General features: G+C 38.4%; 3 protein-coding genes across 4 annotated transcripts; all 3 read right to left on the bottom strand.

Moving 5' to 3' along the window:
- Positions 1–330: 330 nt before the first annotated feature.
- LOC144075077 (interleukin-17 receptor D) lies at positions 331–7049 on the bottom strand. 2 transcript variants are annotated; one of them, XM_077601847.1, is made up of 13 exons: positions 6766–6979; positions 6200–6284; positions 5538–5696; positions 4741–4859; positions 4190–4313; positions 3878–3916; positions 3543–3688; positions 2874–2948; positions 2744–2804; positions 2550–2581; positions 2447–2465; positions 2170–2342; positions 331–1359 (listed from the first exon to the last, which is right to left on the bottom strand). In XM_077601847.1, exons 1-13 carry the CDS (start codon positions 6874–6876, stop codon positions 844–846), a joined length of 1659 nt encoding a protein of 552 aa, XP_077457973.1. In that variant the 5' UTR covers positions 6877–6979; the 3' UTR covers positions 331–843. The 2 variants fall into 2 exon arrangements, with proteins under 2 accessions (XP_077457973.1, XP_077457971.1); XM_077601845.1 differs by having other exon boundaries at positions 2447–2581; positions 6766–7049.
- A 42-nt stretch (positions 7050–7091) lies between these two features.
- On the bottom strand, positions 7092–11922 carry fam50a (family with sequence similarity 50 member A). Its single transcript, XM_077601856.1, has 13 exons — positions 11626–11922; positions 11227–11311; positions 11020–11119; positions 10759–10928; positions 10024–10100; positions 9428–9494; positions 9265–9326; positions 9095–9171; positions 8830–8884; positions 8592–8640; positions 8080–8150; positions 7901–8011; positions 7092–7279 (listed from the first exon to the last, which is right to left on the bottom strand). The coding sequence occupies exons 1-13, from the start codon at positions 11734–11736 to the stop codon at positions 7271–7273; spliced, it is 1044 nt and encodes a 347-aa protein (XP_077457982.1). The 5' UTR covers positions 11737–11922; the 3' UTR covers positions 7092–7270.
- Positions 11923–12190: 268 nt separating this feature from the next.
- Positions 12191–14326, bottom strand: cav4b (caveolin 4b). Its single transcript, XM_077594935.1, has 4 exons — positions 14126–14326; positions 13450–13655; positions 12765–12949; positions 12191–12374 (listed from the first exon to the last, which is right to left on the bottom strand). Exons 2-4 carry the CDS (start codon positions 13645–13647, stop codon positions 12191–12193), a joined length of 567 nt encoding a protein of 188 aa, XP_077451061.1. The 5' UTR covers positions 13648–13655; positions 14126–14326.
- Positions 14327–14371: the final 45 nt, after the last annotated feature.

Here is a 14371-nt window from a genome sequence, read left to right as displayed (position 1 = left end):
ACTCTAAGACTAACTCTTACCCTAATCTAACCCAAACATGAACCCTACACCTAACCCTAACCCAGCGCGGTAAAGACACCCTAACGGTAAGGGAGACATGGAAAACAGATGGGATAGGGACTCTCGAGGACCGGACTTGGCCACCCCTGCTCTATATATTCTCGAAAACATGCAATATGCAATATTTTAATATGATAAATATTTTCCATCTTAAGACACTGATAACTTATTAATAAAAGTCAGTAATCACATCAGCATGAGTATTTGGACACTCTTAAAAAAATAAATAGAAATAGTACAACTCTTTTTTTTTTGTGTCTGTTATCTTATTTGCACATACCTACTATTCATAGTGTTTTTTTAATTCATTTCTGAGGTCAAAGTGCACTGCTAAGGGCAGAAGTGGTATGTTGATCATGTGACACATCAGCTGTAGTTTGGCTTCCCACATCCTTGTCTCATTCCACTTAGAAGTTTGTGGCTGTCATTAACTTATGTGAGGAGCAGAGACCTCTGAGGGAATTGAGAAATTTCGAACAGCTCCCAGGAAAAACATATAGGCCAGAATTGTTATATATTTTCCCACACTCAGAGCCCTCCTTTAGAAACATTACACCAACAAATAAAGTTGTTTTTTTGTTTGTTTGTGTATATTGTGTCTGTGCAAATGCTTCATCTGTGCTTCAGTCTGTCAATGATTACAGTGGCAAATTTATGTTTAGAAGCCTTTTGTAACTGTAATACATAATAAAACTATTGCCACTGATAATCCACGATAGATTGTATGATATTAGAAAAGAAAATATGAAACAAATATTATTTTGCTAGTCATTCACAAGCGTTTTAACTTCTGTCATTGCTTTTCTCCTCACTGCCAAATCTCTCTCTGTTTTCTTTCATTGCCTTCGCCGTTTCATTGATCGCTTGTTGCAAAGCCTGTCCGGCAGGTGACCGAATAAAATCTTCCTCTGAGATGTTCTTGATCTTTAAATAACGTCCTGGCGCGTGAAGCCGGACTTGGTGGAGCTGTGAGAAAAGTTTAGGCAAATCGGCTGTCAGCCTATAACGGAAAACTAGCCCTAATTCTGTGGGGATATCGGTGTCTTCAGAATAGTTGAAAATGGCAGCCATATACTTGGATAGGTCCTTTCCTTCAGACTTGGCTCGACCCACTTCCGCTCCGATGAGGCCTACCATCCCCTCAGAACCAAGGATGCTCTCTGCTGAATGCTCGCTTTTGTGGCAGAGACCACGGGAACAAATTACCAAGACAAAATCGCTCTCCCGGATCTGACGGCAAAACCAGGCCACGTGTCCCTCCTCGGCCAGTCCCAGAGAATCCCAAAGGTCCAGAGTCACCTAGAGTGGAACGGATAACAATTAGGGTGGCTTACTGAGTACTTCCCGGGACGTTTCATATTATTTTTCATGTTTTTTGTTACTTAAGTAATCTGAACTATGCTCAAATGGTTAGCTTCTTTAAATCAGGACTCAAAACGCTATTGTTTACTTGAGTGTAACTGCCCTATTTTTCAGATACCCAGTTGTATGACATTTGCGTGTTATCCGTTTATTAGTCTTTACTTCTGTTTTCCATTTCCTGTTTGTGTTTTAAAGTGTTTTACTGATATAACATGACTTTTTATGGAACTTTTTTCTGTCTTTATTTCTCAATTTTGTCTTGCTGATTGTCATGAGATTTGGAACACTTTGAATGGTCTTTTGTTGAACTGTGCTATAAAAATATATTGGCCTTGCCTTACTTGAGCTAATTTAGCTCAAGTTGATTGTAATTGGTTAAAAATGGTCTTTTGAGAGTTGTGAGGGAGCCTAATGTAATTTCCTCAATCTACTGTGTATTCAATGCAATCACACAATATTGCCCAACCTGGAAAAAACACGTGTAAAATCTGTACTAACGATAAATGTTGTTTTTAAGTTTTAATTATAAGTCATAAAAGGACTATTATATGATGGAAAGTTTTGTGTATGCTGCGGAAAGATCAAAAGATTTTGAACATTATTCTGGTTATGTAGGCCTGCCTAACTGGTTGGTGCAGCAACATTGTTACAAAATTGACCCCAGTCCAGGTCTTATGTATCTTTCAAATTTCAACAATCATAGGCCTACATTCCTGTGTCGTGCTCATCACAAAAAAAGTCAACAACCTGAGTGGCCATCTGTTGCTGAACAAAGGCGCCCAGCTTCATGACCGCATTGACGTGAGCTGGGCCATCATTACTGCTATAACAAATTAGAAGACGTGGAGGGTTCTTCCGGTTTTCAGGCGGTATCATCACTTCCTCCTGGGCTTTCACTTCTTCCAGGCTACTGGTTAAACCTGAGGACGAGGGGAAATACTGCGTTTACACACTACTCAACACTCGATAACAAAATGAGAAATGTGCACTTATGTTATTTCAAGTGTTTGAACTGTTTTTGCACCTGACTGGAAGGAAGGCTTCTTCATTTGTACGCAGTGTTTCATCTTTAGAACAACCCATAGCACGACAAGAATGGCCACTGCAGCAAAACTCAAGGGAATTACCAGAGTCCAGGAGGGTGATGTAGAAACAGGCTCTGAAGGTGTGACAGGTATATATTTAGACACGCTGACATCCACATTCAAGCTTTAATACTTAGTTAATATATTGTTTTCATGTGTTGCCAAGATTATTTGAGGTTATGGCCCTTGTTAATGAAGCATGCAAGAGCGCAAACCAATTTAGATCAAACGCATACCTTGACGCTCGACTTGAAAGGAGAATAATTTCCTCATGGCATCCATTTGGTTTGCAGCTATCTGTAACATGTCTTATTGATTGGTAATGATGATAGACATTGTGAAAATAACATTCCAGAGCAGTTTTACCTCACATGTGTAATTGGCTCCTTCTGTCAGGTCTCTGAGCTCGAAGCTGTGGTGTGTTTGATTTTTTGAATAATTCTAAAGAAATAAGAAATGGAGTCAAATGCGGTTAGTAATTCAATTGAAATGCAAAAAATAATGCATCCGATTAGGGAGGCAGTTCAATAATAACAATTATAAGGGACAAAATTAACTGTATCAAAACATTGGAATATAATATAAGATTAAATCATATTATTTGTCATATAGAAATAATACAGGAATTTACCATCTGAAATTTATTTTATCACAATGTATCTGCAATATGTTTTATGTATTTGAATATACAAAATATACAAGAAACAAACAAATTTTAAAGAAAAGTTAGATGTGAATGCGCAGCACCGGCATATAGACGTATACACCCATTCAAAAATAATATTACGTATTTTTACACACAAAAATGCTATGCGCTACAAAATCTGATGGAATCTAATGCAATTAAAAAAGGTCGGTTTTCGTTACTTAACTGTGGCAAATATTAATATGCTATAATCAGACCTCAATGGAGCAGTACATTAAAACTGAAAACTATTACATTGGAAAGGGAAAGCAATTGAGCTTTTTATGTTAGATGGTGCATGTGTACCTAATGAATTGGCTATCAAATGTCTATTGAGCAAAATCACTTACAGGTTCTATTTCTGTGTATGTGGTCTTGCCATTTGCTACACAAACGGAAAAGTAACTTTTGATGGCCAAGTTAGGAGGTGCCAGGTTGAAGGTGATTGTCGTCACAGTTCCTCTCTGATGAACATCAACATGTTGTGGATACCAGTCTGGAACCCAAGTCAACATTTTCAAATAATTAGAAAGAATTATGAGTACGGCAATGTAAAATGTTAAAGCTGACGTTGAACATAGTAACTGATGATGAGATGATGAAAATTCAATGTAAAGTGTCAGTGTGTTATGTAATGCCATGTCCTTATAAAATGAGACAAACTGAAGATGATATTTTGACTTACCTGCTTTGCAAAGATGTAAACCATTTTTTTCTGCACATGCTGCAAAATGACCAGAACCGTTACTAACTGGACTGCTCTGTGCAGTAGTTAACATGTAGCATAAATACACACTCCAACTGACCGAAAAAAAATTGGTTTAACCATTGTGAACCATGTTAGAAGTATGGTATTTCCCCCAAAAGAGTTTCTTTAGTGTTATTGAAATATAAGGGCTATTTATTGAATAACCGAAATCCAAATGTTACATACTGTGAATGATAAGCGCAATCTTCATTTTTTTGGTGTGTGCAAGTGTACATATGTGTGACTTACAGCGTGTGGAGAAGATCTTGCCACGATAGAAGTGCTCCCACTTCTCAGGCACTGGCAAAGCCATAACTGTGAGGGAAAATTGAGATCCAAGGGGGAGGCCATGAATGGGGTCTGATTTGTACACCTGCAAGGGGAAAAACTGCAATGAGTTTATGTGAACAAAAATGATCATAGGTTTGCATTGTCGTTCATCACGTGTCCAAAAGAGATTTCTCATTCGGTAATACATTTATTATAAACAGGATTATTTTGTAAAAAAAAAAAAAAGAATAAATAATAAATGATTTAATTGATTGCTGTATTTTAATATTTTTTGTCATTACCATTAGAAGTGTTTGCCTTGCCTTGTCATTTCATTTAGAAAATTATCTTGAATTGAAAGAGAACAGGCAACAAATAAACATTTCTTAAGAAGAACGCAAGAACATAATTTTCAATGAATGTGTCTATAATTATTCTGGTGGTGTGAAGCGTCTTTTGTTAGACACCAAAATGCCAGAGGGACAAAAAAAAAATCTGTGCTTTGTTGACGTGACATGAGTGATAAATACCCTTTGAGCATGTGAAGCGTAGAGTGTGAGATTTTTCTGAAAAACAAATAGCTGACAGGCAGCAACGGAACCTCCCAAGGGCTGCAGAATCACCTGAAAGCCACGCAAGAAGCTAATCCCTGCAGCAACGGAGAAAATAATTTAAATAAAACATGCTTGGAAAGAATTTTATTATACACATGAAACTAGACTAGGTTTCAGATGCTTGTAGGGATTTGACCAGATGTATTTGCTTTAAAGCAGACAGATTTATGAGTAAGTAATGTCTACAGAAATAAATAATTCAGTCATTTATTTTCCCAACCGCTTATCCTCACAAGGTTTGCGGGAGGGAGGGGTGGTGATGGATGGCCACCAGATGGGGGACAACTGAATTTTCAGGCATGTTTTGAGGATGTGGGAGGAAGCCCGAGTACCTGGAGAAAACCTACCCAAGCCCAGGGAGAACATGCAAACTCCACACAGTGCACCCACCTGGGATTGAACCCTCAACCCCTCAACTGCGGGACCGACAAGTCAACCACTCATACCACCCGGCCGCCGAGAAATAAATAATATTACATTAAATTAATGAATATTAAAGCTAAATAGATTGGTTGGCCACCGATTTAGGGTGCTCATAGTTGGCTGGAATGGGCTCCAGCACCCCCTGTGACCCTTGGGCGAATACGCGTTTCAGAAAATGAATGAATGAACGAATAAAGCTTAATATACAAAGTACTTAATACCCTGTGCATGTATTTATATATATTTATTGAAAATTAATTCACAATTTCTTCAATTTTAGGTCAACATACCATATAAGCTTGGACTCCAGGAGACCACTACCGAGTCAGAATTAGGGTTAGGATCCGGAAGAAAATCAATATTCACATCGGTAGGTGCTTCAACATAGTGCTGACAGATGCTGGGGTCCTCTTCACCTAAAAGTTTAAAACATGGCCAGGGGATACAACCTGAGAGAAGGTAAACAAAAAAACCCAAAAAAACATAAATAATAGTACTAATTGACCATAAAGCTACAAACATTTCTTTTTTTGCTAAATTAAAAGGGCCTCTGCTATATGTGTACAGGTGCCTATATAAAACTATTCTGTGCGGTATGTACACTGTATATAAATGATAACGAGACTTGTAGTATAGCCCATTTCGACCTTCACCCACCTTCTCTCAAGTAGTAAGGAATATAATAGAAATATGTTCAATTTACACCTATTGCTAGCAAATCTAAACTTTTCTTTCAAATTGTCCAATTTTGGGAAAATCACTGGATTTTAGATGCATTATAAAGTACTTCATTAGGTAATCACATTCATGTAATAACTTTACTGTATATAATGTTAATACTTTCAAATTATAATAGAGCATTTCGATTCATAGATATCACATTGATGTCAGGTGGAGATGGACATGAAAGTCAAACGATTGAGGAAATGTGCACAAAAATAATTTCACTTACCTCCAAATAGTTTTGGGGACTTGAGGCCGAAATTGGTATTAATGTCGTCAATGCTCACTCTGCAGTAGTCACACCCTGGTCCTCCCTGGATTTGGCAAGTTTTGCAATCAATCATACATAATCATTGATACAGCCATGATCTGTCTGAGACTTTCCCCCGCTATTCTCACTTTTTCATACTGTTTCTCAGCCGCCACATGATAAATTCAAGGAATGCAGGTCTGTTGGCTGCCATTAAAGCCCACGCCATGGAACAGTTAATTACCCTATTAAATTTGTTAATGCCTCCAAAACTGGCAAATAAGACACGTGGCTGTTCAATCACATCATTCTTGTTTGCATAGCTCAGAAAAAACTGGACTGTCAAGTACTGGGATGTTTTTGAAGGTTCTAATGAGATCAAAGTATTAGAGCTGTATACTGTACGTTCAGTGATTGTTAAATCTTCCGACCAGTTGGATAGCGGATTCATTCAAACTGACTCAAACACATACACTGCGAGGAAGGCATTGAACATAGAGGAGTAATACATCAAAGGATGCAATGAACAAAGCACGAGTTCTTACCTGGCGAATACATGCCAGACTGCAATCTTTAGGCATGATGGCCGTTGTCAAAGTTTGGACACACTGACCAGGTAACAACACTTGGCAGAGGAGGAATACCTTTTCCCACATATTAAGCGAACAACATCCAGACTTTCAGGGGTCACCCGGAGTGAGCGAATGTTTTGAGTGAGAATGGACGCAAACGGGAATAGCAACTGGGTGGGCGTGGTGTTTTAAGCACGAGGTGTGGAAACGTGCCTGGTGTGATTGTAAGGGCGTGTTAAAATGGAGCTACAGGCTCTAGATTGTGAGACATTATAGTCAATAAAGACCGGTAACACACGTGTTGTTACAGGTTCAGTTTATTCAGTAATATATACATGTTTAGCAGGCTGTTCACACAATAGAGACCATTAAAATTTTAAGTACATTTGGGGGATTAGCATCAAAATCTAGATAGAATCCAATTGGGAAAGGGTGCAGGAGAGAATATGCTATATTACAGGAGAGGTTTACTGCAGCTTTATCGGATCTGGGGGGAAAAAAGGAAAGCATTGTTATATCAAATGAACCTAACAGGAAATTTGCAACAGTCAAAATTGTAACTAGACTGGTGTTTAATATGTGGCTTTGGGTCAGAGTTGAACACAAAGGAAACTCACAGGGGAACATTTCTTGTGTATGAAAGACATGGAAAGACCAAACCGAAAACAACTCCGAAAACAATTACGTCTACACAGCTCAATTGCGACACAAGGAGAATAACTTTCTTTTGAACAGAACAAAATAATTTAATGCCATTGCCATTTTCTTAATCTTTAGCAGAATGCTGTACTTTTGTACTTGAATTGGAGAAGTAAAATTAATACCCCTGAAGTTGTACAATTTAGAATCTGACCACAAATTGTCAAACATTTACAACATATCTCCTAAGAACTCAGTTTAAAGTTGGACTTGTAGATTTTTAAATTACTGCAGAACTGGTTATTTGAAATCAATGTACGTATGTAGTGGCATGCGGGCATTGACCAGAGTTAAGGGGTTACTTTGCTTACTCTGCCATTTGTATTGCCATACGGCAAGAAAGTTCTTTGAGACAGTACAGTTGGTGCATACTCGAAATCAAAAACCTGCGAAAGAAAACAAACCCTACCGTGTATTTGTCCCATTTCTTCTCAGGGTCGTATGGTTCCCAGCGACTGGCAGGGAAGATGTGCTTGTTTTTTTCATACCAGCTCCTCAACACGACTTTACCTGCGTGAGACTTAAGAAGAGCAAAAACAAGTGTATTAAGATAAAATAAAAACAAATGCTACTAATAAAAGGCTTCACCTCATCTTTCTCTACAGTGGCATCATTGACCAGACGGATGTCATCATGGACGTCAAAGCTGAAGAGAGGACCTTTTGAGGAAAAAAACAAATCTTCAATGAAAAGTAACACAACAGTGATTGTGTTTAGTGACCACCTGAAAGAATACATGCAAGTGGACAGCACAAAAGCAAACATTGAAAAGAGAGCAAGTAATCTGGCATAAACAGTCTTTTCAGGGACTACAGACATTCTTGTAATAGTTTTCCTTACATAATATTGTTGTGGATTTTAATGGCTTCTAATTTTAAAACCAAGTTAAATTAAATTTGCTGTGGGCGCAATAATGTGATCATATATTTCTACATATCTGTCGCTGTAACAAGGGGGGGCATAACTACAACGTGACAAAAATTAGATAAACACCCTTGCTTTGTATGGATCAGATGACATCCATTTTTTTTTACTTGGGCTTGCACTGCCAGAAAGCATGTTTCAAAATAAGTGTGGAAGAATTCTAATTGTTAACCTACCGGATTTTCCCCTGGCTTTGGTCACGATAAAGTCATAAAAGCTGTGGTGCTAAAATCAGAGAAAAGAGGGATAATTACAACTCAAATTTCAGGTATTTACCTCATTCTCTGTCATTGACGGTGCTAGACGTCTAATCCCCATTGACCACTTTCAGGCCTCCCAGTTCAAATAGATAGGACGCGCAGAACCGGCAATGGCAGTGGATGGGTTAATGTGTTTAAAAATCAAATTACTCACATGTGGGATGATCAGATCTTCTTTAATATACATAAGTTGTTCAACTCCAGCAGACCTGCACAGCAAACAATACTTTATATTTACTAACACTTTTGACAATTTCCAGATATCACTGAACAGGTCTGCAAAGGTCAAGATAGCTAAAACAAATGTCAACAAGAAAACAACGTGGTTTAGATTTCGTGTCAAGTTTAATAAAGTTTTAATAAAGCATTACTATAAATAATTGTACAAAATTCTAGTGCTTGCAATACTTTTCTCTGACCTGAGTTCACTGAAATCTTTTCTTAGGACTTCCAGGGCCCTTTGTAGAAAGTTCTGCATCGTGTTGCCCTTTTTCATCTGAAGTAGAAACACAAAGAAACCATTACGGTTTTGAGGAGAGGATTTTTTTTGCCAAAGTTGTTCTTTTATTCTATGTGGGCTGTGCTCTACTTTGACAGTCTTGCGATGGCCGGATCCATCCCAGTAGCTGAAGGTAATCTCAATCTCCTCGCCTGAAAGCAAAGGTTAAAACCATGATTTTTGGTCTGAATGGGATCAAACTGAAAATCTAAGACCAAAAATATGCTGTTATCTGGCACATTTTGACACTCACTCTTGATCTTTTCTTGTTTGAGTTCCCATTCCTGCCTAAGCTCTTCTCGCAGACGATTTTCCTCCTCCTGACCAACAGAATTTAGGCGAAAAAAAGGAAAGATCATAGCGTTAATTTGCACAATGTTTCTTTTATGCCATATTGTTTTACCCACTAAATATTTCCATTAGCAGGGAGCTATTTTAGCTTTAGTCCTGATCAGGGTTATAATGGAGCTAGTCACAGCTCATTTAAAAGGTAAAAAAAGAAGTACAATTTATCAGAAAAATTCCCAACAATAACTTAATGATGGTGGCAGCTTTAATGCAAATTAATCTCTCACTTATTCTAGGGCTAATTTTATCATCCTTTGAATGCCACATTGCACTTTGTACCTTTGGTACGGACACATTTCTTCTTGGAAAAAAAGAAGGCCCCTAAGTTGAGGCGATTTGTTGTGACGATTTGTAATTCGCATGGATGTGGGAACCAGTAATTATTTCCATCTACCCAAGCGGAGCCACACTTTGAGGAACTGTTTCCAAACAATGTGCCCAAACAGGATAAAAGAAAAGTTTTACAGGTGAGCCAATGATTATGGAATTATTTAATCACACCTCTCGGTCACGATCGGGAAGAAAACTTGTATCCACATCTGGATTTTTTCCAAGCTTTTTCTTCTTTACAGGGAGATCTATAAGAGAAAGATAAGTTATGTATCAAAGATTTTTTTCTCTACTTCAATGAAAAAAAAATGGGCCTTCGCAATGGCTATAGCAAACCAACATTTTTAGAATTGAGTATTCAACCAGTCATTAATCATTCATATATTATACATGATCAACTTTTGCATCAATACATTTGAATCTCAAATAAAACTACAATGGATGATCGCTATCTGCTGGGGATAGAGACCACGCAAGAGTCAATAATAAAAATATGCGATTGATGCTGCTTTTTAACTGCCGCAAAAAAATGGGGTGTGGGGTCACTCTGAGTGCCAGCCAGTCTGAGCACAATTGTCATGGTAGTATATTTTTTGTAATTTGAGGAAAAACATCTTGATTATACTTAGAGAAACACAATGATTTTTTTTAATGAAGTTAACATTATATTAATTTGAAATACAGGTGCTTCAGTGACGCTAACCTTTTGAATGTATACTCTGTTGAATGACAAGCATGACATTGTCTGAATGAGGCTAAACGTCTGATAAGCAACAGTTTGTTCAATGACGTCCTGGACCGGATTCAAAGAAATACTTCATAATGATTGTAACATAGCATAAAAACCAAAGGGCAGGGGTTGGTCCACAGAATGGGTGTTTTAACAACCCTTAAGTTCAGACTCACATTCCTGCTCTTCTTCTTCTTCTACTTCTTCTTCGTCGTCTTCCTCTTCCTTTTCATCCTCCTCATCTTCATCATCGTCGTCACCATCATCTTCGGGATTGAATGACAAACTGGCAATTTTTCTTTTCTGTTCTTCTTTCCTCTTCTTCTCCTTCTGCTTCTCGAGCTTGCTGCAAAATGGTGAGGAGAATGTAATGAACGACTTGATAATGACTCCACATGGCAGCATCTTTACTTTACAAGAAATGACGTTTGACTCACAGCTGGAGTTCCTTGGATTGCTCCTTCTTTGCCAACTGCTTCTCGCGTTCCTTCACAAGGGCCTCCTGTTTAGCTTTCATATCATTCAGTGTCACCAGACCTAATAAAGAGGTGAGAGAAACAGGTCAACAACAAACAATCAAACCAGTGCTTATTTTAGTCTTTAAAGTATAACGCATGAGACAAATTGGGAGAAAATGTACAAACCAACTGTGCTGGACTTTAACTCTGCCTCCACAGCATCATAGTGAGCGGAAAACTTCTTGTCGATGTTGGATTTCACCATGTTGTCCTGCAAAAATGATACAAAAACAATGGCAAACATACTATAGCTGCAAATATTGAAATTGCATATCCAAATTGGCAACACAAGTTCTTACAACCGCCTCATAGATTCAATCATAACATTTAACACATTGAGTGCATATGTCAAAGATAGGCGACGGCGTCCAATTCGTTTAAACTGGGAGGACTGGCTCTGAATGCTCATCTTTTGGTGCCATTGACGGCGTTAGACGTCCTGTCCAATTTGATTGGGAGAGGCTAGAAGCGAACGATCGCGGTCAATGAGTGACAGGCAGGTGTTCAATTTTAAGGGTTACAAACCTCTGCAATTCTCAGTTTCAATTGTTCAAGTTGTTCTCTCTCCTTTTCTCGTTTTTTCATCAGTTGCATGGCTCTTCCAGCTTCGCTGGCGGCTCCTTTGTATTGAGCCATGTTGTTTTGTTCTTTCTAATAATTCCCCCACCTACAAGGGCAAATATTTTAAATAGTAGAAACAAAGATAATTATTTAAAAAAAAGGTTTTAATGAAAGATTCTCCCCGAATTTCAGGCTCGATTTACTAGTGAACTTAACACAACAATAAAAATGGCGATGGCGAAATGCATTTTGGGTACGGAAGATGTTGCCTTCACGTCCAGCATCGGAGCTCGTAATTCCTAATGTTTATCGCTCCAACAATTTTGCATAAACATAAATAGTATATAAATCAAGATATTTTGTGTCATACTAAACGACTTACAATATTATAATATGTTAAAATCACGCACAAAATTTGACATATTTGTTTTATTGGCAGGTTCAGTAAAGCTAGAAGTTAGATCATAGCACATTTTAAATTGTAAATGTAAACTCACTGGCTCCCTCAGTCAGTCAGTCAGTCAGTCAGTCATACAATGTGTTTATCTCTCATTTGATGCCAACCCCTGCTTGACACTAAAAATGCAATATGACTACAGCACAGAGCAATAAACATACAAATGGGTGCAATGAAGATGTTCACAGCACAAAAGGACAAGGACCTCAGGCAGGGACGAAAGGTGTAACTCATTTGTATGACTGGAACCACCAACCTTGAGAGAGAAAAAGAGACAAAGAGAGAATTTGTTGAATTTAATGTAGCTGCTGTATGTACAGTGCAGTTTCTATATTATCTTCTATCTTCCCTCTATCTAGTCACTTCCAATTTTTGATATAAAGTGAGATGAAAATCAATAATTTCTAAACATGACTACATGTCTTGGTGGACCGGATAAGCAGTACAGAAAATGAATGAATGAATTTGTGAGTCTATGTGACTCATATCCTGTTCGATTGAAATGAAAAGAACTATAACTTTCACCGTGCCTCCCTACTCTATGTGTCAATGTATTTATCCGTTTAGCCTTTCACCTTTCCATCTACAGACAATGATGAGGACAGTGTCACATACAATAAATAAATATATATTTCCACGATCATACCAGAAGTGTAGACATGTGAGAATGGCTAAGAAGGTGCCACAGAGGCAAGCGAAGGGTACAGCCAAAAACAAGGACAAAAAGTAATATGTCCACACGCGAGTCTTCTCAAAGACAACTGCACTGAAAAGCCACACTTGGCCAATGTGATGAGGTGTTGGCACTCCTAGAATATCACTGACCTCCACCTAAAAAATAAAATAAAAAGCAAATCTATGAATGGAATCATTTTTTTAAATCAATAATTATGTACTAAATTAGATAATTAGTGTTATGCCTTTCAATTGGACTTGTTATGATTATGATTGTCAAAATGAATAGAATACAAATTATAATGGGCTGTGGGTGAGTTAGGTTGATTAACTACATTAGACAAGAGGCACCAACAACATTCATTCATTTTCGGAGACCCGGAGAAAACCCACACTGGCCGACGGAGAACATGCACATTGAAACTAGACACACAGGTGGACCGACCTGGATTTGAACCCAGGATCCCAGAGCTGTGAGGCCGACGTACTAACCACTTGTGCCGCCGGGCCGCCTGGCACCCACAACATTACAAATGTATTTTGATAGAGTACAATTGAAAGAAGAACAATGCATTTCTTAAAATGGAATTTTACATTTAACAGAGCCATAAAAAGACACGTGAACAGGTATAGTGTGGCATGTATCTATGTTGGACCTTTAGGTGCTGGTTGATGCCAAGGGGGTCTCTGTTGATGTTTGAATTTGTATCTGGAAGTGCGCTGGGTAAGGGAGTTGCAGCTTTGGAAGCAAACTCCGGAGGAGGAGGGGGAGTGGTTATCTCTTCTTCTGCTTCATCATCTTCATTACTGTCACTGACAGCACACTCCACCATACAGGCTTTGCTCACCATCATTGTCCTCACTGTAAGGGAGAATAGCAGGAAGAATGATCAATGTGACCACAGATTGTGGATGATACCTGATCTTCTCCACATGCATGCTAACACATAGGGGACACACCTCCCATCCTTCCATATAGGCATGGTGGTCTGTGGAAATGGCTCTGGCACCTGTTTTTAAGTTCTTTAAAAGGAAGCCCCGCCAAAAACCTGTAAATAGCCTAGGCTTGTTTTGAAATAACACATCTAATTTCATCTTTTGGCAAGGAATTGATCACAATCAAAGTGGTTCGATGCTTTACACTGCCTTCAAATATTCATTAAAGTGATTCTCAAGTGACTGATTTGCAATTACTTTCTGAAAGAACTATAATCACATGCAATGTGCAATTTTGCACCCATGCAACGCAAATGTAATCAACAGGCTTGTTAAGAAGAGAGTGGTTCATACGCAACAGCCTCAGCAGAAAATGTTGTATGGTGTCCAAAATACCTTAATCCTTTATGAGTGATGCCAGCGCTCATGCAAAATTCCTCAGGACAAGTTTAACCTGTGGAAGAAGCCTTCTCCTGGAGAGATTAAAACATAGTGGCTAAAGGGCTATTGTGGGAAAAATGCCCATTTTTCCTCCTCCACTTGGTATGCTCTTGGGTGTTTGTGGGCAGAGCTTATTTTAGGAGGATATAAATTTGAGTCCCCCAGATTGAATTGCAGCCCAAGGGGGGTTTGGTGTTGGGT

This window comes from Stigmatopora argus, chromosome 1, assembly GCF_051989625.1.
Source record: "Stigmatopora argus isolate UIUO_Sarg chromosome 1, RoL_Sarg_1.0, whole genome shotgun sequence".
Taxonomy (NCBI): Eukaryota; Metazoa; Chordata; class Actinopteri; order Syngnathiformes; family Syngnathidae; genus Stigmatopora; species Stigmatopora argus.
The sequence above is the reverse complement of the archived record's forward strand: the minus strand, read 5'-3'. Positions and strand labels throughout refer to the sequence as shown.

Bases quoted from the DNA above. Each gene is read 5' to 3' on its own strand.
- LOC144075077 (XM_077601845.1), bottom strand. From the start codon at position 6,876: ATGTGGGAAAAGGTATTCCTCCTCTGCCAAGTGTTGTTACCTGGTCAG. The intron at 6,285-6,765 runs GTAAGAACTCGT...TGCCAAATCCAG, and splicing joins GTCTGGCATGTATTCGCCAG to GGAGGACCAGGGTGTGACTA. The intron at 1,360-2,169 runs GTTGTTGACTTT...GTTCCACTCTAG, and splicing joins AGCAACAGATGGCCACTCAG to GTGACTCTGGACCTTTGGGA.
- fam50a (XM_077601856.1), bottom strand. From the start codon at position 11,736: ATGGCTCAATACAAAGGAGCCGCCAGCGAAGCTGGAAGAGCCATGCAA. The intron at 11,120-11,226 runs GTTTGTACATTT...CCTCTTTATTAG, and splicing joins GTTAAAGTCCAGCACAGTTG to GTCTGGTGACACTGAATGAT. The intron at 8,012-8,079 runs GTGAAGCCTTTT...GCTCTTCTTAAG, and splicing joins CCACTGTAGAGAAAGATGAG to TCTCACGCAGGTAAAGTCGT.
- cav4b (XM_077594935.1), bottom strand. From the start codon at position 13,647: ATGATGGTGAGCAAAGCCTGTATGGTGGAGTGTGCTGTCAGTGACAGT. The intron at 12,950-13,449 runs GTCCAACATAGA...TTTATTTTTTAG, and splicing joins GCATCAACCAGCACCTAAAG to GTGGAGGTCAGTGATATTCT. The intron at 12,375-12,764 runs GTATGATCGTGG...TTCTCTCTCAAG, and splicing joins CTCACATGTCTACACTTCTG to GTTGGTGGTTCCAGTCATAC.